At 43.5% G+C, this 23,838-nt stretch overlaps 1 protein-coding gene across 5 annotated transcripts in view; it reads right to left on the minus strand.

Annotated features, from left to right (window-relative positions):
* Nhs (NHS actin remodeling regulator) overlaps nt 1–23,838 on the minus strand; it is a 334,206-nt gene that overhangs the window by 66,074 nt on the left and 244,294 nt on the right. The window contains exon 1 of one of the 5 annotated variants that reach the window (XM_021245291.2): nt 17,311–18,826. The exons of the other annotated variants lie outside the window; for them this stretch is intronic. Coding sequence (XP_021100950.2) covers nt 17,311–17,536 — 226 coding nt within the window. The 5' untranslated portion in view covers nt 17,537–18,826. Of the gene's footprint in view, nt 1–17,310; nt 18,827–23,838 lie in introns of those variants that run through there. 5 annotated transcript variants of the gene reach the window in all.

The raw sequence follows: 23,838 nt of genomic DNA on the forward strand, positions 1-23,838 counted from the left end.
GGGCATCTAGGCTGTTACCATAATTTAGCTATTGTAAATCATGGTGCTATAAAAATAGGTATCCATGTGTCACTGTAATATGATGACTTTAACTCACTCGGGAAGATATCTAGGAGAGGTACAGCTGAATCAAACGGAATTTCTATTTTTAGTGGGTTTTTTTAGGAATCTCCATTGTGATTTCTATAGTGGTACAATTACACAATGGATTATTACTCAGCTACAAAGAAGGATAATTTTGAGGCATTTGTAGGAAAATAGTTGGATCTTGAGACTATAATATTAAGCGAAAGAAGTCAGACACAGAAGGTTAAATATTACATGGTTTCTCTTGCATGAGAAACTCAAAATATAAATAACTTAAAGTGCAAAATAAAGGAAAGATGATAGACTTTTTGGAGATGAGGAAAGAAATCTGGAGAAGGGAAGACAGGGGAGGGGAGAAAAGGAAAGGGGATCGAAAGTGAACAAGATATGAGATAGATAGATAGATAGATAGATAGATAGATAGATAGATATAAAATTTGCTGCATAAAGGTGAGTGCTTAGTTCTCCTCCACTCAAAGTGGAACTTCAGACAAGCTGTGTGAGGACAGAGATGGGCTTTCTCAGGTATTTTTTGCATCCTTCAGCTAAGCAATGGTCTAGAGCACTGGCCTATGTGTTATAGGTGCTCATATATGGAGCTGAATGGATGCAGTTCAATAAATGGTTCAATCTATACATCTTGTGGCCCTCTTGTCTCCTTTTTAGTATATGTGCTGCCGAAGCGAGCACCCTTTTGTCTCCTTTTAATCTACTTTTCCCAGTCATTCCTCCAAGATAAATTCTACTCAATTCAGTCTAGTTATGCCCTTTCCATCAAGCCATGCAGGACCTCAGTGACCCAACTGGTTCCTTCATGTATTGGGCAGTGAGCTACAAAAGCTCTCTCATGTGCCCGGTACTGTGATGGGCACTGGGCAATGTTGCTGGCCACAGCAGACACAGACACTGCCCTCATAGAGTTTGCCTTCATGTAAGAAGAAGGCCAATAATGCTAAGCACTATGATAAATGAAACGGAGAGGTGTGAGAGTGAGCAAGGTTAGTGGAAGGTGTGGCACTGCGGAAATGATAGTGAAGATCAAATGACCAGAAAAACACGAGATTGTCAACTAGGCATCAGAGGTCCCAGCTGACCTCTAGTTGGAATGACCTCTTCTAGCTCAGTGTGGCAGTCTTACTCATATTCCTGGGCACAAAGCTAAACTATATTTCCCAGCTTCCCTTGTAGCTGGGTGTGGTCGCATCTTGAGGTCTAACCAGTAGAATGCAAGCAGAAGTGATGTGCACCACCTCCAGCCTGGCCATAGAAACTTCCCACATATTCTTCCTCATGTTTTTGATAAAGACAAGAACACAGACCTTAGAAGTCATATTACTAAAGTGGTAGAGTCATAAGATGGAAGGAAACTGCATCCTTGAATTCTTGCTAAGAGAATAGCTACCCACCAATAAAAAAAAAATTACTATTTTGAACATTATACAAGTGAGGAATAAAACTGAACTCTATTAAGCCATTGAGGTAAAGGGGCTTATTTGCTACAGCATTAGCATTATACTAATTTTCTGAACTCACTGTATCATTGCTGTGGCCGCTCACTTGGCACTAACTCAGGCTGGGACATGGGTCTTATTGTATCACTGTTTAAGTTTGTACTTTTATTTAGCCGTTCTGTCTTTTAGGTTCCTCTGCTCAGATGACAACAGTGAAGAAGCTTGCCCTTTCTAGGTGTGCTTTGGTATCTTATCTACTCATTCACTCCATTTCTATCTTCACTGCTCTATCATGTCAATGGATGCTTTTCCATCCCTTTAAATCATTTGGACTTTTCATCTCTTTTCCTTTAGTTTCCTTAGCATTCATGCCTTCTAGACTACTATAAAGTAATCCTATCACAATCCCTCCCTAAACATTTCTGATCTACGGGAGCCTGGGTTAACATGACAGCACCACTTTTACACTCTTGTAATTGCTTCTCTCCCACATTTCTTCTTCATAGGTCAGCACCAAGCACAGTGTCAGGCACATAGTAAGTATTCAATAAATTAATGCTTGCTGACTGAATGAAGTGATTTAACGTTGTTAAATATACTGGCATGCTATAGGAACAATCTACCAAAGTTTTTGTTATTCAGGAAATACCCCTCTATTTACAGTCAGCAGTAACAAAAGCTTTGCCTTGAAAACCAGATGTACAGAAGTCATCTGAATTATGAGTTGCTTTGGGGCATCTATAGAAATAAGGACAGTCTAGGAGGGTGCACTAAATAGGGCTCCGGTTTTCTGCTGCAGCTCTGCTAAGTGCTGGCTTTTTTCCCTCCTTTGCTTTTTCTTCCTAAACTCTACCTGCACCTCACCTCTAGGAATCTGCAGGCAGAATAACTCTTTGTCTTAAGATACACCTTCCCAAGTCAATCATTTATATTGGCCAGTGAGAGCTGCAAGCACCCAGTCAGCCAAAGTGCTGAGCTCAATTTCTCTTTGGGACCAATGCTCGGGCAATGTCTGGCCTGCTGAGATGTCTGCCCATTATCTTCAGAGCAAGTGGTCCAACCCACACTGGCCTCTTGTCTCCCTCCAGTTCTAGGCATTGACTTTCTTTTCGGAGCTCCATTAGTTCACAGACATCAAGGCCAGACCAACTTGGCTAAAGAGGAAGAAGTCCTTTTTTGTCAGTGTTTTTATTTTATAGCTTTAGACTCATGTAGCAATAGAAATGGAAGTGAAAACACACACCACCAACCTGCAAACCAAATGGAATGAGTCAATGACATTAACCCAGAGCCTGTTTTGAGCCCAAGCAGTGGTCCAAACCACCCACAGGGTCACATTGCTTGTTCTAACAACAGATCAACCTCAGCAACAGGCATTTTTCATAGAATTTCACATTGCAAAAACAGCTGGCTAATCTGGTCATTCCAGTAACAAAGGAGAACCATTAATTATTTCATTACCCGCGCACAACCCATAAACCATCCCTCTAACTGGCTGTTTCCCAAAGTTGCAGTGAATTAAATTAAAGGTGTCAATTTAGTCCTGTGTAGATATGAGACAGATCCCTTTTAGTGGGCTATTATGGGGCCTCTGCTTCAGTTCTGCAGGGAATTAAATGTAGGGCGAGGATATTTCCTTGAAGAGGGAAAGTTATTGGATAGAAGGCAACCGGGATCTAAACATAATTTGGGAATCTCAGTTTGTTTAAGAATGAGTCAGTGGGGGGTAAAAAAAGAATGAGTCTTGGTCAAAGTTTTGGCTTTTTAAAACTTTCTTTTAAGGGCTGTCAAACCACTAGGTTTGGTGAATACCTTTATTTGGCTTTTATCTACCCAGGGAAAAGTCTGTTCTTTCCAGAACAAAAGCCACCTGCAACAAGTGACACACAGAGGTGCCCAGAGTTCCATCCCTCTGTCTAGTGTGCCAGCTTATCATTGTGCCCTCCTTTTTACATAGTGGCTATGGGCTGAGGTCCATTCCAGATATGCCAGTGTCCTTTGTGGTAGGGTTTTCTGCAAACCTGCAGAGATTAGAATCCGCTGAAGTGGTCCCAGCAAGCTGCCTTTTTAGGAGCAATAAACTTCGGAAGTTCCCTCCTCCTGAGTTAAATTCAAGCCAGTGACCTGGAACAGGTAGCTAAGAGACTGGATCAATAGGGCCTTTTTAGCAATGAGTAAGGATTTTAGGCTTTGGTGTGCCTTTTGTTTACTCAGGTAGGACCCACAATGCTCATCTCAAAAATTAGTAACATCTTCTTCACCTCCAGCTTTCAGGGACTACATTTTGTTCATCACTTTCTTTTTTCATCACTTTCTTTCTTTACTTCCCTTCTCTGTATCTTCCACATTTCTTTTCTTGTCATCCCTGGGCATGAATCCTCTAATGAATCAAGAGTAGCCTGCCCTACTTCGGATATATTACATTTCCCAATCTGCAAAGAAATCATTTTGTTAGTGTTTTCCTTTGGTTAATGGAGCAAAATGAATACCTATTATAGCTGTGGAAAGAATGAAATCCTTGCATGTCCAAAAAAAAAATCAGACCAAAAAAGTGGAATGACCCATTACTGTCTGGTTCATATGCTTTATCCACTCATGTTCCAGCACTGGCCGTAGGCTCCAATTGTGTAATGTTTATCTTTGTTCCTGTAACTTATTTTTGTCCTTTTCTCCCACATTTTCATGTACTGAGGATAATGCTGATGTCAACAACCTGTTCCCATCGTTCTCTGAATATCCATTCAGCAAAAAATTGCTGAGTATCCACTGTCCCTGTCTGAGGCACTGAGGGAAATATTCGGTCTCTTTCCTCCTAGCACTTGCTATCCAACAGGAGAGACAGATGACAGAGATATTATGTCAAGTGGTAGCAGTTCTATGAGGAAGTAAAAGGGCAGGGTAAGGAGATCAAGAGTAATAGGGCTGTTATTTTGGAAAGTGAAGTGACAGATGATTAGTGCCTTGCCAACACCCTCTGAGGATTCATTTCAACACTCCAAAGGCTGCTTCCTGTGACTTCCTCTGCCTGAGGGTAGGAGAATGCTTGGCCCAGAAGCAGGACAAGACTGAAGTGTAAGATGTCTGTTGCCCTGGGAGCAGCCCTCGAGTAGATATCGATGTCCTCTGAGGTTACGATAACTGAAGTGTGTTCTACATGATCGCCCAGAATGCTGCCCCCATGGTTACTGTTGGGCAGCACACCACTATTAGATCCCTTTCCTTCTGTCTCACTTCTCTTCTCCTCCACTTGGGTTACCTGGGTTCGTCTCTCAGAGAAACTACTTGAATAGAAATCCTTGTTTCAGGTGTCCATACTAAGAGCAAGGAAAGGTTTCTCTGCAAAAATGATGTTTGAGCAGATCCCTGATTCCAGTGAGGGGGTGAGCTGTATGAAAATGTTGGGTAAGAGAATTCCGAGCCAAGAGAACCACAAGTGCAGAGAGCCCCTAGGTAGGATCATGTTTGAGTGTTTGTGAAGCAGCAAAGCCAGACTGCAGGAACAGAGTGGGTGAGGGCACCTGAGTTAAAGAAAGTCTCTCTCCTCATTCCTCAGCTACAGTATCTCCTTTAATCCTTGCTTTTGCTACTTTCGCCAATCCGTTCAGTTCTCATTCCTGTCATGCCTCATTGTCTGAGAGCACCACCATTTTATTTATATTCTAGATTTCACTGTTTAACTGTACCTTTATAAAGAACACAGTAAGTTCGGAGATCCTGAAGGGAACCACTGATTGGTGCAATGGAGCTGGGAGACTGCCCATGGCCCTGCTTAGGGGGGCAGCCTGGGGGCGGGGAGCAGCAAGCTCTCTTCAGTGCTCCCACCCACATTTTCAAAAGGGTAGGAGACCTCATTTCCTCCTGCTCCATGGCCACCATCATCACCGACACCTTCTGAGAACCCACTGCGCTCCTGGCTTTACCCCGTGTGTGTGGTCTTCATCCTCTCTGACCCTCATGGCACTCTGGAAACCAAACAGCAACTACAGTCCAGTGGAGGCACCTCCATTCACACCTTGGGCTACACAGGATACACCCCGGCTTCATTTTATGGGGCTGCTGAGCCCTCACCACGCATAATCAGGCCTGTCGAGGCAGCTACTTTGATCATGACCAGAAGACTGCAGATCACAGAGGATGTGGAGTTCTCTTTAGGCAGCTGGCGTGAGCTCGGCACAGATGCCTCCCAGAGCAGGACTGCTTTGCTGACTCCTGGGAGGTTCATCATCAAAACTCCCTGCCTTGACCCACATTGTGCCTCTCTCCATTTGTGCTTTTCTGGCTGGACCTACTGGGTAACTGACAGTTGAGTCTATTAGTGCTTCGTTTTGTGCAGTTTTCTCTGGAGGAGTTGGCTTCTAAAAATTAGTTAGCAATAAGTGAGCCCCACAGTGATGAATATTGGGGCCTGAAAGGCACGCTAGGAAGATGGAGTTCTGTTGGCAGAAGTGGTCTGTAATCAGTGTGGGTGGGGCTCAGTTAGTCCCTTAATATCTCCAGGGTTTAGGTTTCTCGCAATCTTGGGAGCAATAACAAACAGTTTTGATAGCTCCCTCTTACTTCTTTCTAATTATGCTTCATAATGTTTACCAAATGCTCATGTGCACATCTACGTTTTCCAGCTTCTTCTGCAGTTCAGTTGGGGCCAAATGAGTGTGTGATGGCTCATGGATGTAGGCAGAGGTGGTATTCACCACTTCTGGGGCTGATCCTTACAAAACCTCATCCTTGTTTCTCTCCTTTCTCTATGCTTAAGGGCTACGTGCTTCAGACTCACACCAGGTTTTGTGTGACGAAGAAATGGGGTTTTTACTGTGTTAAAGTGTTGAGCTTTGTTTATCTTTTATTACAGCCTATCCTGTAAAAACAGTTATTATATCTGCTCATTCATTCTTCAGTTTGCTCACTAATACTTTCAGCTTTCATTCATTCATATTAACTACTACATGCTGGGTACTAGTACTTTAGCATGAATAAACTTTGGGCTCTGCCCATGGAGGAGCTTGATATCTAAGTGAAGAGATGGACATCGGAGAAGAGAAAATAATAACATAAGCAACAAATGTATAATAGCTATGCCATGGTGTATGCTGAGAAATAAATACTCAGAGGCCTTTCCCTTTTGAGAGCTTCACGTTCTATAATCTGTCCTAAGTCCATTCTGTTTCAAACTCCTTTCATTTAGGCAATGCTTGCTACTGCATACTACACCAGTTTTAAAGGCACAATATTACCTCTACTTTCTCCTTCCCACCAGCCCATGATTCCAAATAATTTCTATCAGTATCATTTGTGCAAGTCATACTCCTGTTTGAAAAACATATACGGAGTTTTCATTTCCTACACAAGACCCAAACTCTTCAATTTGACATTGATCTGGCTCCAAGGCTCCTTCTGTCATTATTTCCCACTTCTTCTTTACTAAAAGATTATCCCTTAATCTGACTGGCATGATCCATGTGCAACAACCCACACCATTGGAGATCCCACTCCCATGTCTTTTTTCTAAAGAAAGGGTCTCACTACATAGTTCAGGCTGGCCTTGAACTTGCTATGTAGCCCAGGCTGGCCTCAAACTCATTGGGATCCTCCTGCCTCAGCTTCCCGAGTGCTGGGATCACAGGCGTGTGCCACTATGCCTGGCTCCCATCTCTTTTCTTACACCATTCTTTCCCCCTCAAATCTTCTTCCTGTCTATCCAACTCTTCTCTTTAAAGCCCTACCTCAAGTGACATCTTTGGTGTTCCCGCCTACTCCTGTCTACAGGTCTAAAATGTCCCCCCAAAGCCTCATATGTGTGGGAGGTGATTGGATCCCGGAGGTGCTATACTCATCAGTGGATTTGTCCATTGATGAGTTCATAGCTGACTTGCTATTAGGAGGTGGAGCCTGGTTAGAGGCGGGTCAGTGAGGACATGGCCTGGAAGGTGCATTGTTTTCCCTGCTCTTCCCTTCTCTTTCTGCTTCCTGCCTGCCATAGGGATAACACACCTTTCTTCCAACATGCTCTCTTGCCATGCCATTTCTGCCTTGAAGCCAACCAATCATGAACCCGTGAGCCAAAACAAAGCTTTCCTGCTTTAAGTTATAGGTGTCAAGTATTTTGTCCCAGTGATGAGAAAGTGACTAATACACTCAACTGAGATGAAATGGGCAATTTCTTTAGTGAGAGACATAGGAGAAATAAAAAAAATATATAAATAGTCCTGTACCTTCTAAAGAAAATGAATTCTTAAAACTCTTTTCACAAAGAAAATTTCAGGTTCAGATGGTTTTAACATCAGTGAACTCTATCAAATAGTTATGGAAGAAATAATACCACTTTACATGAATTCTTTTAGAAAATAGAGGAAGGAATACTTCCTAGCTCATTGTATAAAGCCTGCACAACCCTAATAACAAAACCTGATGAAGGACGGCCTCTGAAAAATCTGTACTTCATATCATACTTAAATGGTGAAAGACTGAGTGCTTTCTACTAAGACTGGGAAGGATCCAAAACATCTACTGTCACCAGTAGAAGAAGACATAAAGATAGGAAAGGAAGAATGCTGTTGTTACTCAGACAACATGATTGTGAAAGTTAAAAATCTTAAAGAATCTTTAAAACACTGCTACAATTAAAAAATAAATTTAGAAAAGCCACTAGATCCAAGGTCAATATATAAAAATATATATGTGGTAAAAAATTAGAGAATGAAATAAAAAGGAATCCAATTTATAGCATGAAAACTGTCAGAGATAGAGGAATGCATCTGACAAAAGGTATATAAAGCCTCTATACTAAAAATTGCAAAGAGAAATTAAGGAACACGTGTGTAATCAAAAACTATGTATACCACTTTCAGAGACTGGAAGGCAGAAACCAAACACACATTTACCCAATGTCTACCCTCCCTAGCCATCTGTAGATTCAAAACAATGCCAATCAAAATCCTGGCATGCTTTTTTGAAGATATTGACAAGCTGAATATAAAACGTATTTGAAAACGCATAGGTTCTAGAATAGCTAAAACAATCTTGAAAGAGAAGAACTAATTTGGAGGATTTATACTACCTGACTTCAAGACTTACTATAAATCTACAAAGGTCCAGACAGTGTGGTTTTGGTAAGAGAGGAGACACATAGATCAATGGAGCTGCACAGAGAGTTCAGAAATAGATCCACAAATATACAGTTGAATTGAATTTTTGAAAAAGGTGCTGTCAATTCAATGGTTGAAAGGAAATTATTTTAACAAATGGTTCCAGAACAACCGAATACACATATGGAGGGTGAATTTTGACCCTCCCTTGCTCTACACATAAGAATTAGAGAATGACCATAGACCTAAACATAAAAGCCAGAACCATAAAACTTCAAGAAGCAAAGGCATGAGAAAATTCTCATGAACTTGAAGGAAAAAGATTTTTCTGACAGAGCTCAAAAGGGAATAGCTATAAGAAAGTATCAGTGAATTAGTCTTAGTCAACGTGAAAAATTTCTGCTCATCAAGAGAATATCATTAGAACATAAGTAAGGTACAGACAAGGAGTAAATATTTGCCATTCACATATCTAACAAGGAACTTCTATTCAGCATATGTAAAGAGCTACTAGAATCAATAATGCCAATAATAAAAACACGAAGAATCCAATTAAAATGAGGAAAGTGATTAATCTGATACTTCACAAGACATATGAATGTTTAGTAAAGACATAAAAATGTATCCACTCTTTATCACAAAAGAAATGCAAATTAAAACCAAAATGAAATATCATTTCATATTTACTAGAATGGCTCTTGACACACCAAGTATTAGAAAGGATTCAGAGCAACTAGAACTCTTGATACTTTTTTGGTGGGAGTATAAAGTGGTACAACTATGTTTTAGGAATCTCTGCTAGCTTCTCATAAAACCAAACATACACTTACCCGATGACTAAGCAATTTCATTCCTAGATATTTTCACAAGAAAAAAATTTTTAATCCACAAAAGACTTACACAAGAATATTCTTAGCAACTTTATTTATAATAGCCCCAAACTGGAAACTGCCCCGCCAAATGGATAAACAAACTGTGGCATACTCTTACAATGGGTTATTGCTCAGCAATAAAAAATGAACTACTGATACATACAACATATATAAATTTTGAAAATATCCTGAATGAAAGCCAGAACTTTGTTTAAAAGTTATACTTATAATTCACAACTCCTATGAAGCTCTTGAACAGGCAAATCTAATCTATGTGATAGAAATGAAAATAATGATTTCCAAAGGGAGTGAGAGAGTGACTGGAAAGGGGTACTGAAGAAATTTCAGGGTGATGGAAATGTACTATATCTCACTTGGGGAGGTGGTGACATGGATGTATATGGCAAAATTCATTGAACTCAACACGTAAGATCTGTGCATAACTCGGCTGTATGGAAGTTATACCTCAATAAAAGAAACCCAATATTTCTTCTTCCTCACCTCCCTACAAATATTATGTTGGATGCTACTGCAATGTATTATTTTCATATGTGGTTGTCCATTTTAAACTTTCTTAGGTTGCTTAAATAGACCCTGCGCCATGCTAAGGACTCCATATTCATTGATTTAATGAGTAATAATCATACAGGATAAAATGGAAAACAAAAGTAAAGAAAATCAGTATATAACATCATAAAAATTTCCACTGTTTCTGTTCTCCTGGGACCGACACCATTGCCAGTGAAAAACAATAGTATCTAAGGCATCTTGCTTTTATTTACAATAAAAAGAGGCAAGAAAATAAGAGAAAGCTTTTGTCTCCTAGATTTTGAGGTAAAACCACATAATTATAACTGTATTTCTTAACTCCAGGGAGATAGACCAAAAGACATCTGATGAATCACCTTTTCATTCATAAAACACTGCTTATATCTTTCATGGCTTTTATCCTTCTAGAATAATAGCAGAGAAACAGTACTTGATGGGCCTGCATTATCAGATGCTATTGGAAAGGTCTAGATAAGAGCGCTGAACCACCTATTAGTATTCTGCTTGCACACCGTTCTCTATAACCCAGAGTCATCCGTATCCTGGCAACCCTCAAAATTTCATTCTCATTGAATTGCTAGATCTTTATCAAAATATAATTATAGCTTTAATTTGAAAGATAAATTTTGATTGCCAGTGCCATGCCCAAAGGAAGAAATAATCAGGTGAGAGAGTGCCTAGGCACAATTGTTAACCATATAATAAATGTCACAAATCATCCATCCTCTAAAACACACACACACATACATACACACACACACATACACACACAAAACTTTGGGGGAAGTTGTGAGGGATAAAGGAGGGGAAAATTCTTGAGACATCAGATTTGAACTTTGACTGCGTTACATTATGTTTATCTTCTTCTGTTGTCACTCAAGTGCCTGTCATCTCTTCTTAACTGAGAGTTTGTGGAAGGCTCAGGCTGCACATCTTGCTTCTATGTGTGCCCACCGTGGCTCAACCTGGAGCAGGAAGTAGGCCAGTTTACCAGCTCCCTGTCAGAGGCCAAGATCTCTGGAAACAGACTTTAAGATTGACATTGGTGTGTGGGAAACTCATTAGGAAATGTTCTGTGGGTGAGAACCTACAGAGGAAATGAACGAAGCAGGACTGGGCAGAGACAGAAGCTGGGCTATGATATAGCTACAGCAAAGCACAGCTGGTCCCTTGGATGGCTTTTGAGCTAGGATGGCCCTGCAGAATTTTTCTGAATTGAGGCAACATGGTCAGGCCTTTATAAGCTTGTATTGACCAGTCATTAGGTATGCATTGCCCTGGGAAAGGGCATGGCTTTGGGTGAGGTGGCTTTCTTCAGTGAAGGACAGTTTCCAAAAAGGGACTTGGCCGTGAGCTGTCAGCCATCAGGACTCAGCTCTGGCAAATGAGTGCTTGTGTCCTGATGAAAAGGGAGATACAGGAAGAGGCAGAATGATTGCAAGGTGAGGCCAGCTTGGGCTACACAGTGAGTTCAAGGACGGTCTGGGCTATATAGTATGACTCTGTCCCAAACAAAACAGAACAAAATAAAACAAAAAGCCAGAAAGAAAGAAAAGGAGAGTGGGGTTGGGTGACACGTCAAAGTGGCCATTGCACCTCCACAGTCTTTAGCGACTCAGGACCCTGGGGAAAATAATCTGAATCTGAACTGGGCCCCTGGTGGACTGACTCCACAATTCCATTTCTGCAAGAGGGTGGCTCTACCTGTGGAGGCAGCCAGAGGCTCCTGCTGTGACTCACCAAGGAAGAGTAGGTGGGGGTCAGAATTAGTTCTGCCTTCTCATGCAACTGGATGCTCCTGACTCTCTACAAACTGCCCTTATTCATGTCTGAGGGTGAGTACTGTTTGTTTTCTTTAAATGGATCCCTTTGAGACACTGTATGGGAAAAGCAAGAGAGCAAAAGTTCCACACTGCAACTCCCTTTCTCTTTGGGAGTCACATCACAGTCTTGGTGCTCCTACAGGGTGTAAATGGTTCACTAGTTTGGGGATGGAGAAAGAACCAAACATATGTTAACAGTCTTGCTCCACTGGAGTCAGAGAAATGGATTTTAGTTAACCTACATTTTAATGTGCAGTTATCTCCTCCTGAGTCTTTGGGAGAATCCTCAAGTTTGTAAATACAGAGGCTCAGCCTTCCCTGCTGTGGTAGTCTGCTTCCCTATCTCCCAATATTCATGATCTTGCTTAACTCCCTGTGCTGGAATCTGGTCTGAGCCTGTGACTTGCCTTATTCTTTTAGTAAAACAAGCTACTAGTTAAGCCCAAGAAGGCCTGGAAGCTTCTGCTTTTGCACTCTTGGGGACCCTGAGCTGCCAAATAAAAAGTCCAGTTACCATGCCAGAGAGACCACATGGAGGAGAAGCTCTGAGACTACACAGAATGAGACAGAAGCACAGCCAGCCCAGCATCCTAGCTGAGCCTAGCCCCTAGGTGATATACCATCTAACTGACCCCCATCCAGACTAGCCACAGCTACCTGATTGAGCTCATCACAGGCTGCAGAATTTGGAGCCAATAGATTGGTGGTTGTTTCTTACCACAGAACCATTTTTCTAGAAGTCAACTGGCCATTGTTTCTTGTTTTCTTTTGTTTTTTTCCCCAGTACCAGGGATCGAACTCAGGAGCTTGTGCTTGAGAAGCAGGCTTGGCACCACTGAGCTACAGTGGCCCCTTGGCCATTGTTTCTTAAGCCAGTAAGATGTGAGATGGTTTTTCGTGAAGTAACAGATGGAACGACTCCAAATAGCAATTGTCTCACGGTCAAGTGACTGTGCTCAATTTGTCCACCTTCACCCAAGTCAACTACATTTTAACCTTCCGCCAAAGAGTGTTACCTCATTTGATGGCTGCTTTAAAAAATAAAATAAGTTTTTATTACTTCACAACAGTATCTGCCTACACGATGATGACCAAAATATTGAAAGGAAAATGAAAAAGCCCCATGAGGCTGTCAGAGCTGGAGGCTGAGGGTCAGCCTTCTTCACTAGCTAAGTAGCTCAATCCTGTTATCAATTTCATATGCTTTGGGCTCAAAGTTATGCCTCAGCAAATTTGCAAATGAGTCCCTGTCATGGACCTTCAAGGTCACTTACTAAAAGAGGAAGCTAAAATGTTATATCTCGAGAATCAGGGTCTATGTCAATTGGACACCCCAGAGATGGCTGGACAAGGAGTCCACCAGATAAGTGAGGTGGCGTAGTCAAATAATCCAGGGCTGAATTCTGGAGGCACAGTGCTCTGGATCAAATTTCAGATCTGTCACTTGTTAGCCATAAAACCTTGGACAAGTTACTTGATCTCTGTGTCTCCATTTCCTCATCTATAAAATTGGGATAATAATAGTTCCTACCTCCCAGGGTTATTGTGAGGATTAAATGAGTTAACACAGGTATAAGGCACAAGTTAATATCTGGTTATTCTGAGCCTGGCTATAAGTGATTATACAGTGAGAACTGACCAAAAAATTGCACATAGATTTTAAATTATATGAATAGCTATTTTTGGTGACTGCACACTAGGAAAGGATGCCAGCTTTCAGAAACTGTATCCCATATAACTGTTTACATAAGAGGGCAAGGTCAATAAAACATAGTAGAAGGAACAATAATTCATAGATTCATATCCCAGCCTTGCTGGGAACTAGTGTGATGTGAGGCAGCTTATCTATAAAATGGAAATAATGACAGTGCCTTTACCTAAAGAGTCTGGACGAAATGGCCCCTCTAGGAGTCTTTTATATCACCACACTTTTTCAAATCTCTTTGAGACAGGAAAGAGGAGGTAGAATTGCCATGATTTTTTAAATGGAGATCTGTACTGTATTTAGCTACATGACTTCTCCAGAGCCAAACTCAAATCCCATGGTAGAGATTTTAGAAGGCTCCTCTATGCCACAGAGTCTACTGGCCATGGCATAATTTGCACATGGACTACATTTCCCATCCCCCTTGCAGGTAGATGTGCTCATGTGATTGAGTTCTGGCCATGTGCTGTGGGAGCTTGTCAGGATTTCTACTTCAGGACAATCTTCCATATTCTTATTTTCTCTGTCTGCTGGCTGGATATAGAGGGGCCAGCATGGACTCCAGGGTCCTAGGGAATGGTAGAGCCACAAGAGGGGAAGAGACTGGGGTCTTCATCATCACAGGCTAAAACGTTGATTAGACTTTATGGAAGAAATAAATGGTTACAGTGTTATACCCCCAAAGATTTAGAGTTTATTTGTTGCCTTCTCTGACCAATCACTCACCAGGGGTCTCTAGTTAATTGCTGATTTAGGTTACTATCTTCAAAAGGAAATAGACCTTTTCTCCCCAAGGAGCAAGAGATCACGGGCATCTTATTTGTGACAGGTTAAGCCAAATCAAGGACTGTCCCATGAAATTGGAATCCCAATTCATGGTCTTCCCATCTAGTCTTCTGAGCTGGCCAATGTTGGCTCCTGCCGCACTGGGCCATTGTGTTACATGTACTTGGATTCATCATTCATCTTGCGTCTTTCCTGGGGAGCAGAAACATGGGAAATTTTAAAGATAAAGATAAACCAGTAAATATTTGCCAGTCTCTACTAGAAGGCTAGAGGAATGATCAATTTTTTTGTTTTCTGGTACTGGGAATCGAACTCAGGACTTTGCACTTGCGAGGCAGGCGTGGTGCCACTGAGCTAAATCCCAAGCCCAAATGATCAATTTCTTGAAGGTACTCTTTGTTTCCTGATCTCTTCATTCCCCCAAATCAAAATTTCTATCTTAATATTTGCCCAGTGATTATAGTTATGACCTACAGAAAATAAAGGTAAAACAGTACAATCAAAATTTACTTTGAAAGAGAGGAGAAAAATCACTTGGTAGGTTCTGTCTTGAATAAAGAACCAATTGGTGGTGGGTATTCATACCCTTGTTCTTTATTTCTTTCACTATAGAAAAACAGGAATATATATATTTCCAGCAATTGCTAAAGCATTTTTGTCCAAAAAAAATTCCCATTATTTCACTGAATCAGGAACATAGAGGGCAATTTTTTTTCAAGTTGGACTTGGCCATCACTGCCACCAAAGAAAAGGCAAACACTGGAGAAACGGAGGCTTTGAAAAGAAATATAACTTGAAGTCTGGGATTGTGATGCTCCCTGCCTTGCCCTTGTTGCCCAGAATTGCTTTTGCTATTCTAGGTCTCTTAAATCAGACACACAAGTTTAAATAGTGCATTTTTCTCTTGTGTGAGAAAACCAAAGTATAAATAAGGAGCAAAACAGAGGATAAATATGAGGAACTAGGCAGAACGTTTTCAAATGGAGGAGGAGAAGAGGGAAGGAAGGGAAAGGGGATTTTTAAAAAAGTATTGAAGAAAAAAATGGAAATAGAGCTTTCGCAAAAGGAGAAGAAGGGTTGGAGGGAGGGGAGGATGACCCAGAAAAAGAATTAAGATGTGTTACGTACATGTACAAATTTCCTATGATGAATATGATCGTTATGTACTGCAAATATGTATTAATAAAGAAGAAACTTTAAAAAAAAGAAAAAGAATGGGAGATGCTTAGCAGGTTCACAGGATTAGAATCCACAGAAGAAGACCTGGGCTTCCTGCCATCTGCTGCAATCACTGAAAAGTGCTCAGTCTCGTCCTGAATCCATTCCATGTGGCACCTGTGCCATTAGCTGGGGGTGGCCCCTTCAGGCATGCTGAGTGCCTCTAGCTTACTAACGAGCCCAGTGGTTTCCATCTGGACAGAAAAGAGTAGTACCCTGCCTAACATCCATACACCAGGAAGCTGGCATGATGTAAATACCACCTGAACCCCCTGGTCCCTCTGGATTCTGGGACAAATTCCTTTGGGGGATGGGTGGCCTGCTGGCCCCTGAAATGCAAGGGAGGAAGCCCCATATGTACTACTGGGTGTAACTCGGAGGGGATGTGAAGCCACCTGTGTCCATGGCTGGGAACAAGGGAGGAATCCCTGTCCACGCTCCCATCCTCCAATCTTGCAGGACAGTTGCTCGGGATCTCACACAGGCATGGATGGGGCTTCTCAGAGCTGCTGCCCTTCTCACACAGACCAGCACTCCAGCATCCGAACCTTGCCCTGATCCTGGAGGCTGAATGCTTGGAAGAAGATGTGGACCTGCTCTCAGGCTCTCCCCTAGGCAGCTGGGAAGGAAGACCCCAGCCCTGTGATAGTGGGGTCAAGCCCGAGCTGCATCTCTAGCCGCAGGGCTATTTTTAGATGCTGTTATCTTTGCCTTGCTCACAAGCAGCTGTGAAAAACAAACTGGTGACCAAGAGGCACGAAACTGCAAAATAAAAACCCCATTAAAAAAGAGCTTCAAAACTCAAGAGCATAACACACTATGGCATAACGCGATGCACCGTCATGACTAGGGGGGCCTTTGCTGTTCCAGTGAACACATTAGTGGCCTGCGTGCCCTGAGTAAGTCCAGCTTTGAGCCCCCCCCCCCCAGTCCCGGCCCAGCTAGTGAGGCAGGAAGCCATTCTCACGCCCACACACGGTGACCCCAGAGCACAGGAGTGCCCAGGGAGAGGGATCGACGGGGTTGACGCTGCCACAAACTGAACAGCCCCAGCTCTCTTGCTCCTCTCTTCCAGCTCATTCTAACAGACCCTCTGCCTCACAGCAGCACAGCTCCATGCCAGTGAAACGCCTGCACTGGAAAATGTCACCCAACACTAACTGGTAGGGCAAGAAAACAGGAGGGGGCGCCAAGCGGGATCCCAGACTTCTCCTCAGCCCTTAGAGCCACCAAAAGGCCAAGCCTGGGGCACTTTTGCACTCGCAGCGCCCCCGAGTCCACATGTCCCCTGCAGGAAGCTCAACACCGGACGCTGCAGCCCCTGCAGACCCCTCCACCCAGCTGGTAAGGGCCTGGGCATCGGCGTGTAAAAGTGCCGCCCCACCCCAGAACCCGGGGAAGGGGGGGCGGCGGCAAACTTCAAAGCTGCAGTTGCAATATGCTTTTTAAAAAAATAATAAAGCCCCCAGGAAGCGAGCGCTGTTCCCCGCGCCCCTCCCAGATGTACGTGGTCCACCTTGACCGCCAGCTCACCCTCGCTCCGCTTCACCAAGGGGAGCTGGCTCTCAGACCTCAGCCGCGCGGGGATTTCCTCTCCTGCTACTGAGAGGCCGGGCTGCGGCTCGTGCCTCCCCCACCCCCAAGTTCACCCACCGCCCAGAGGTGCGAGAAATTAGTTTAAAACGATGTCACTTGCCCGTCCCCCCACCCCCCAAGCTGGTCCCATCTCACACACACCCGCGTGGCCTGGGCTGTGAGTCGCGGAGGATCCCGGGGGGTTGCGGTGAGGCGCCCCGCAGAAGCTTGCCTCCCCGGGAGCCCGCTCAGTCTCGGGCTCGGCCCTGGGCGGCCCGCCCGCGCCTCGTTCGCCCGGTGCCGAAATCCTACCGCCCGTGCGCCCTGGGCGCGCCGCCGGGCCCCGCGCCGGCTCCCCGGGAATGCGGCCGTCAGGTGAGGTAGGCATGCTTGCCGGCTCCAGAGTGAAGCAGCAGCTGGCTGGGGCGCTGGGCTTGAGGTCCGCCTCTTCTCGCTCTCCCAGCAAAGGAGAGACCTCTCGGGGGGCTTTCCAGAGCCTTGTTGGGTTAGGACCGCATTCCCCCTTCCTTTTTTTCTTTTATCTTAGTTTCTCCTTCAGATGCGAAAAGAGAGATCGCAGGAATCCATGCCCAGATCCAGCCTAACTCGGTCCACAGGCAGAGAGAGAATTATGAATGGATGCTGCCTTCTGATGAGGAAGTCGACTGGGGAGGTCTCTGCGCACGGCGCGCTCCATCAAAGCAGAGGCATTGGCCCCTCCACTGCTTCAGTGCTGCAGGCTGAGCCACCTAATTGACCACTGGGAAATCAGGTGCCGGGAGACCTGGGCGGGACGTAGCCCCGGGGCCACGCGGGGATCCAGAGCCTTGCTGGCGTAGACAGCTTCGATTTACAGCCCAGTGAATGGAAGGGACTGCGGCAGCCAAACCTCCCGGGCAGCAGGCACGGCTGCACCAACGCTCTGTAGACCGCCGCCAGGCTCCGCGAACATCTCCTGGCTCCACTGGGCTAACGGGGACCTGGCTAAAAAGAGTCTGTCCCCTGCCGCCAGTCGCAGTGAGCTGCAGGACTCAGTCCTCAGCCTAAACTCGGCAGCACACGGGAGCCGGCCACCAAACCCTGTCTGTGGGCTTAGGCAAGCTAGGGGCTGCGGAGGATCCCGGATCCGGATTTCTTGTACCTGTGCGTTTCCTTCTCCGGTAGCGCGACCGCTGGGGCTGCGTGTTACCCATGCCCAGAGTGGCAGCAGTCTCCGCACATCACCAACAGGCTGGACCAACCACAGCTGCTCAGCACCGCACCCCGTGGCTTCCCTCTTACTCCCCTTGTCCCCAGTCTCTGGACAACAGCAGAGGAATCGGAGACACTGACTGTGTCAAGCCTTCCATGCCGGGAAGGAGGGTGGACAGAGACTGCCTTAGAGCCTGTGCCCGCATGTAGCAGGACTACAGCGGCCCCCAAAATGTGACATTGTGTCCCCCTCCTTCATCTCCGGACTCTGAAGCTTCACATCCTAGACACAACTCACTCTGCTCAGGCTTAAAAATCACTGCAAGGACAATGCCTTTGCAGCCATGTATTAATCTCCAGGGAAGGATGATTTGCTACACCAGTTCTGAGGTTGAACTAGGATTAAAAACCATGGCAGTGTGTGCCCATGCCTGAGGCTGGCAGGGTCTATAGATAACAACCGAATGCAGAGGGCAGTCATTTAGGGCTGCTTAAAACACAACACGTATGGGATACAGGCTAATATATATATATATATATATATATATATATATATATATATATATATATAGCAAGAGCTAAACCAGTTAAATTATCCTAAGATGTCTTGTGAAATGCTCTTTTTTGGGTAGTTTGTCTTGAGGCCTCTGGAACCCATTTAGGGATACATGACTATTTTCTGACTGGGCTACCCATTTTCCAATAGGGAGGTTTACATCTTGGGAAAATTTGCATGTCTGGGCAGTACTGTGTCCATGTAGCCTGTAACTCCTCCATAATTCACACCTATGGTGAAATACTTGTTTTGCCAAGGTCACAAATCACAGGGTTTGCAAGGAGCACTGGTAACAGATATTTCCTAATCGGCATTAGTATGAATGAATGATTGGGGGCACATAAAGTATCACACTGAACCCAAGTCAGTCTGGGTTGGCTGTTCTCCTCCAACCCCACCTATGCCAACCTCCTTGTAGGGCTGCCAGCTTCCAGCAAGGACAGAGAACCTGGCTGGAATCCTCTTGGAAGGTAGTGTGGCTAGGACAGGAAGGATGGGGTGAGAGGAGAAAGCACAGTCAGTTTCCCAGTGGGGATGAGATGAAAGCCATGAACCCCAAAGCTTAAGGGGTAGATGGGCAAAGGAAAAGGCTGCTAGAGAGGAAGAGAGAAAATGAGTCAGAGGAGGAAATCAGGAAGGAAGGGGCATGGGCCCCATCTCAGAAACCAGGAGATGAGGACTTCCAAAAAGGCGGCAAGGGTGCCCAAGAATGCTGAATGCTAGGGAGAGCTCAGCGGGAGTTAGGGCCAGTCTGGGCCCCTAAGGCTTTGGGAAAGCCTGGGGCACTGGCTACTGATGGGAGGTGTAGCGTGGCTGGGAAGCCTGGTGGGAGCAGCAGCAGCACCAGGAGCTTTTCACCTATGCACATTGTCAGATGGAGCTCAGACATGCTGAATTACACCAGGGGTAATGCTCTCGGACCAACTTCACTTGGGGAGCTGGGAGGCCCCACCTTGTATGGGCTCAGACTTCTCCCACCTTGAAATGAGAATTTATGTTAAAGTGAGCAAAATGGCTGCCCTCTCTCGCAATCCCTGGCAAGATCATGGAGAGCTAGCGGTGGCCAAGTCACTAATCACACATCCCAAGAAGATAAAGTGCCTTGCTCGGGGTTTTCAGGGCTGCTCTACAATGAGAGAGCCTTGACAATGAGGTCTGCCGAACTCCAAAAAAGCAATGAAAATGGCCTGGCCAAGTGTTCTCCCTTTCATACTGGTATTTGCAATGAAGTAGTTGCTAACAATGATGGTGGAAATAATATAAACAGATTGTTTAAATGCAGCAAATTCTGTTGATTAAAGGCAAAAAAGAAAACATGGGTTTTAGACCCATACAGAACTGTGTTTGAATCTTAGCTCCTCCAGCACTCAACAGTGTAGCCTTGAGAAAACTGACTTCTCAGAATCTTGGTTTCCCCATTTGTAAAATGAGATAATGATACTTAAATTATAGAGTTGCTAAAAAGAGTAAATAAAATAATAAAGCAACATGATGGCACCAGACACATAATAAAAGCTCAATGAAGGTAGGTCCTTCCTAACTGTTTGAGGTCTCCACACATAATGGTTATATTGTATTATATCTGTGGTTCCCATTCTCTGAACAGTGTTAGGGTACCTGATACTTCCTCTGGCTCAAACGGTCAAACAGAAGCACTTACTAAACATCTCTCAAACGCCAGGTATTGTGCTGAATACTGGCTGGGACAGAGCAGTGCCTGGGCCCCATTGGATCTGACATTCTCAGGGCTGAGTTTACATAAGTTTACATTCCAGTCCACATGAGTGTTCTACTTTTCGTTGTTTTGGAAGCGAAGGGTACCAGGTCTCAGGAGAAAGACTGAAGCAAATGCGTCCTTCCTTAGGACAATGATAGCTACATTTTTTTTTCTGTAAAGAGCCAGAAAGAAGGTATGTTAGGCTTTGCAAGCCGTGTAGTCTCGGTTGCAACCACTCCATTCTACTTACAGTAGCTCAAGAGCGACCACAGATGATGCATAAATGAATAAATACAGCTGTGTTTCAATAAAGCTTTATTCACAAAAAACAAGGAGTGGGTGGGACTTGGCTCATGATCCATAGTTTACCAATCTCTGATCTACAGTGAGGCTCAGGACATAACTATTCCTTTTAGCTGATATTGCTAGAAAACATAGAAGTCTATACAGGTAATTTTCCATAACTAATGTTTATCCCACCAAAAACAATTTTCTGAAGCCCCTCACTGTTCTACAGTATAGTTTATACTTTCTCTGGAAGAAACTGGCTATTAGCTGTTCGCCAAACTGTCTCTTTCTCCCACAGCTGAGACTACATTTCCCACGTCCCTTGTCATCAGGTGCAGCCCTGTAACTAAGTCCTGGCCAATGGATTACAGGCAAAAGTGATGCGTGTTTTCAGACCTGGCCCACAAAACTGCTACTCACTGCTGTACATGCCGCTCTTTTCTCTCCTGCTCACTGAACACTGAGATGCTTGGGGCTGCTGGAGCCCTAAGATGGAACAAGTCTGGATCCCCAAGTGACTATATGCTGACCTGCATAGACTGCAAATAAAATGGGAAGTAAGCCACTGAAATACTGGGGATTTTATTACCAGAATTAGCCTACCTTGAGTAATTCACTTTTCTATCTCTTTAATCAGATGATACAAAACACAATTTAATGCTTTGCTGATTACTTAGGGTCTTTATTAAGAAGGGTTATTATTGGTCTCCATGGTAACACATCTCTAAGACTTTTTTTTTAAGTTTCCAAGCTCCTTTTTTGATATTTAGTTCTCTGTCTAGTTCCTTCCTCATAGTTTGAACTTGCAGTAGGCTGAGAAAAACAGACACTCATGGCTGGGTAACATCTGTCCATTAAAAACGTTGCTAGTGGTCTAAAGGATAAAGGATACAGTGCACAGGTTTGCTGACAACTATTTGTAGTCTTGGAAATCTTACTTCTAAGTAATCTTTCACTTTTCTTCCAGGCTTAGGCCTGAATTCCAGGGAGCTAAAATCATTAGAAGCTCAGCAGCTCCGAAAAGAGTGGAGTATTTCTGTTTTGTTCAGACTACAAATGTTCAAAGCTTTAATTTTTCTACTAGTCATTTTAGGGGAGTCTATAATACAAGTTCTACTTCTACCTCTTGATATTCATGGACTACTAGACATTTGAAATACTGTAAGTTCTAGATTTCTGACATACATAGTATTACACCTGTTCTATGTTCCAAATCTCCAGTTTAAATTTATCTTGTCTGCTTAGTTAAGTATTTTGTTGATGTGAACAGATCGTAATTGACTCCTATTTTGTAGAAGCTGGGAGAATTGACTCTAAAAAAGCTAAATACTTTTAGCTTCAGAGGTGGTATACCTTTATATCTAGGGGAAGTTTGTGAAGCAAATCCAGCAATGTTTTAGACATGGTCTTTGGATTATTCTGATAGGTGGGGATTGGTTCTGTCCCAGCATAAGGTGTGAAACACAAAAGAAACTGGTGAGGCCGGTTCAAGGGGAGGGAGACTGGAGGAGGCCACGGGAATCAAAATACCTTGACAGTCTGATTTTCTCTTTTTATTGAAAGAACTAATATGAACATATTTAAATGATCTTCTTGGTTTGTTTTTTCATCTATAAAACAAGGGCGGTGGAGATCATCCATAAGGTTTTCTCTAGGTCTCTCATTCTGTCTATTGTTCTTTGAGACCTGAAACCAAAAATATCTTCCAAGGTGATTTCTTATCACTAGTCTGTATTTCTTCTTCCCATTTCTTTTCTTTTTTTTTTTTTTTTTTTTTTTTGGTACTGGGGATCGAACTCGGGTCCTTGCACTTTCGAGACAGGCGATGGAACCACTGAGCTAAATCCCCAGGCCTCTCCTTCCCATTTCTACTGAGCAAACAGAGTTGACCACTGTACCCATAAACTGTACGACTCCCAAGGATAGCAATATTCTATTTGCCCAGGTCTGGGAAACCTTTTTTTTCTTAAATCGACCTTGTTGGTGACCTTGGGAATCTCAATTCCAGTTGTATTCTCTTTCCACTACACACATACCTCCTTATGTTTACCTATGGCTACTTCCCTGCTTTATTTTTTTTTTTAGCTTCAATATGTACTAAGACCCAATGATGGAGACCCAGTCTTGCCTCTGAGGCTTACTGGAGCAAGTTAGGTGTCCCCTACATGGTACAGATGTGGCTGAGCTTTACTTCTCATCTATCCTAGTAGTAGCATGGTATTACCACTACTACCCCACCACTGTGTGCAAGGGACCCCCATGACTTCCAGAAGAAATTGCCAGTATAAAATGGATCACTCATTCATAAGGAACTATTGTTTATTCATATAGTTTTTGGTTTTTTGTTTTCTTTTTGGTACTGGGGATCGAACTCGGGTCCTTGTGCTTGTGCAGCAGGCAGCAAAACCACTGAGCTAAATCCCCGGCCCTATTCATATATTTATTTTATATGACAACAAATGTAATTTAATTTCAGTGTGTGGCTACCCAAGCTAGTATCTATATGGCTGCCTGTATAAATTTTCTATCTTCAAATTCTCCAAACCATCTGGTATAAACTACTGTATTGTGACCTTTTAAAATAAGTAACAGCTGTGATAATCCCTCTCGATTTATAACAAGCTATAAAACTTTGCATATACTGGCAATGCCTATAAAATAATAAATAAAACCATTATCATTCTGTGCTATTTTGGTGCAAATTATGATGATTGAGGCAAAATGGAACCCTATGGAATGCATGGGAGAAGTATTAAGCAGAGTTTTTGCCCAACCTGGCTTTCTTTAGCCCCCTAAAACCAACTTTACTACTTAGAACTTCTGGTTATGTTCAAAAACTTCATCCAATGCAAATGCACCCTTTCTGAAAGAACACAGTTCCCATAGATTGCTGCCCAACTTCCATCATTTCAATATTTTTTATGATGATGGGTTCCCA

Source organism: Heterocephalus glaber, unplaced genomic scaffold (assembly GCF_053883595.1).
Source record: "Heterocephalus glaber isolate CG9 unplaced genomic scaffold, H.glaber_assembly_v1.0 deba00001594, whole genome shotgun sequence".
Classification (NCBI taxonomy): domain Eukaryota; kingdom Metazoa; phylum Chordata; class Mammalia; order Rodentia; family Bathyergidae; genus Heterocephalus; species Heterocephalus glaber.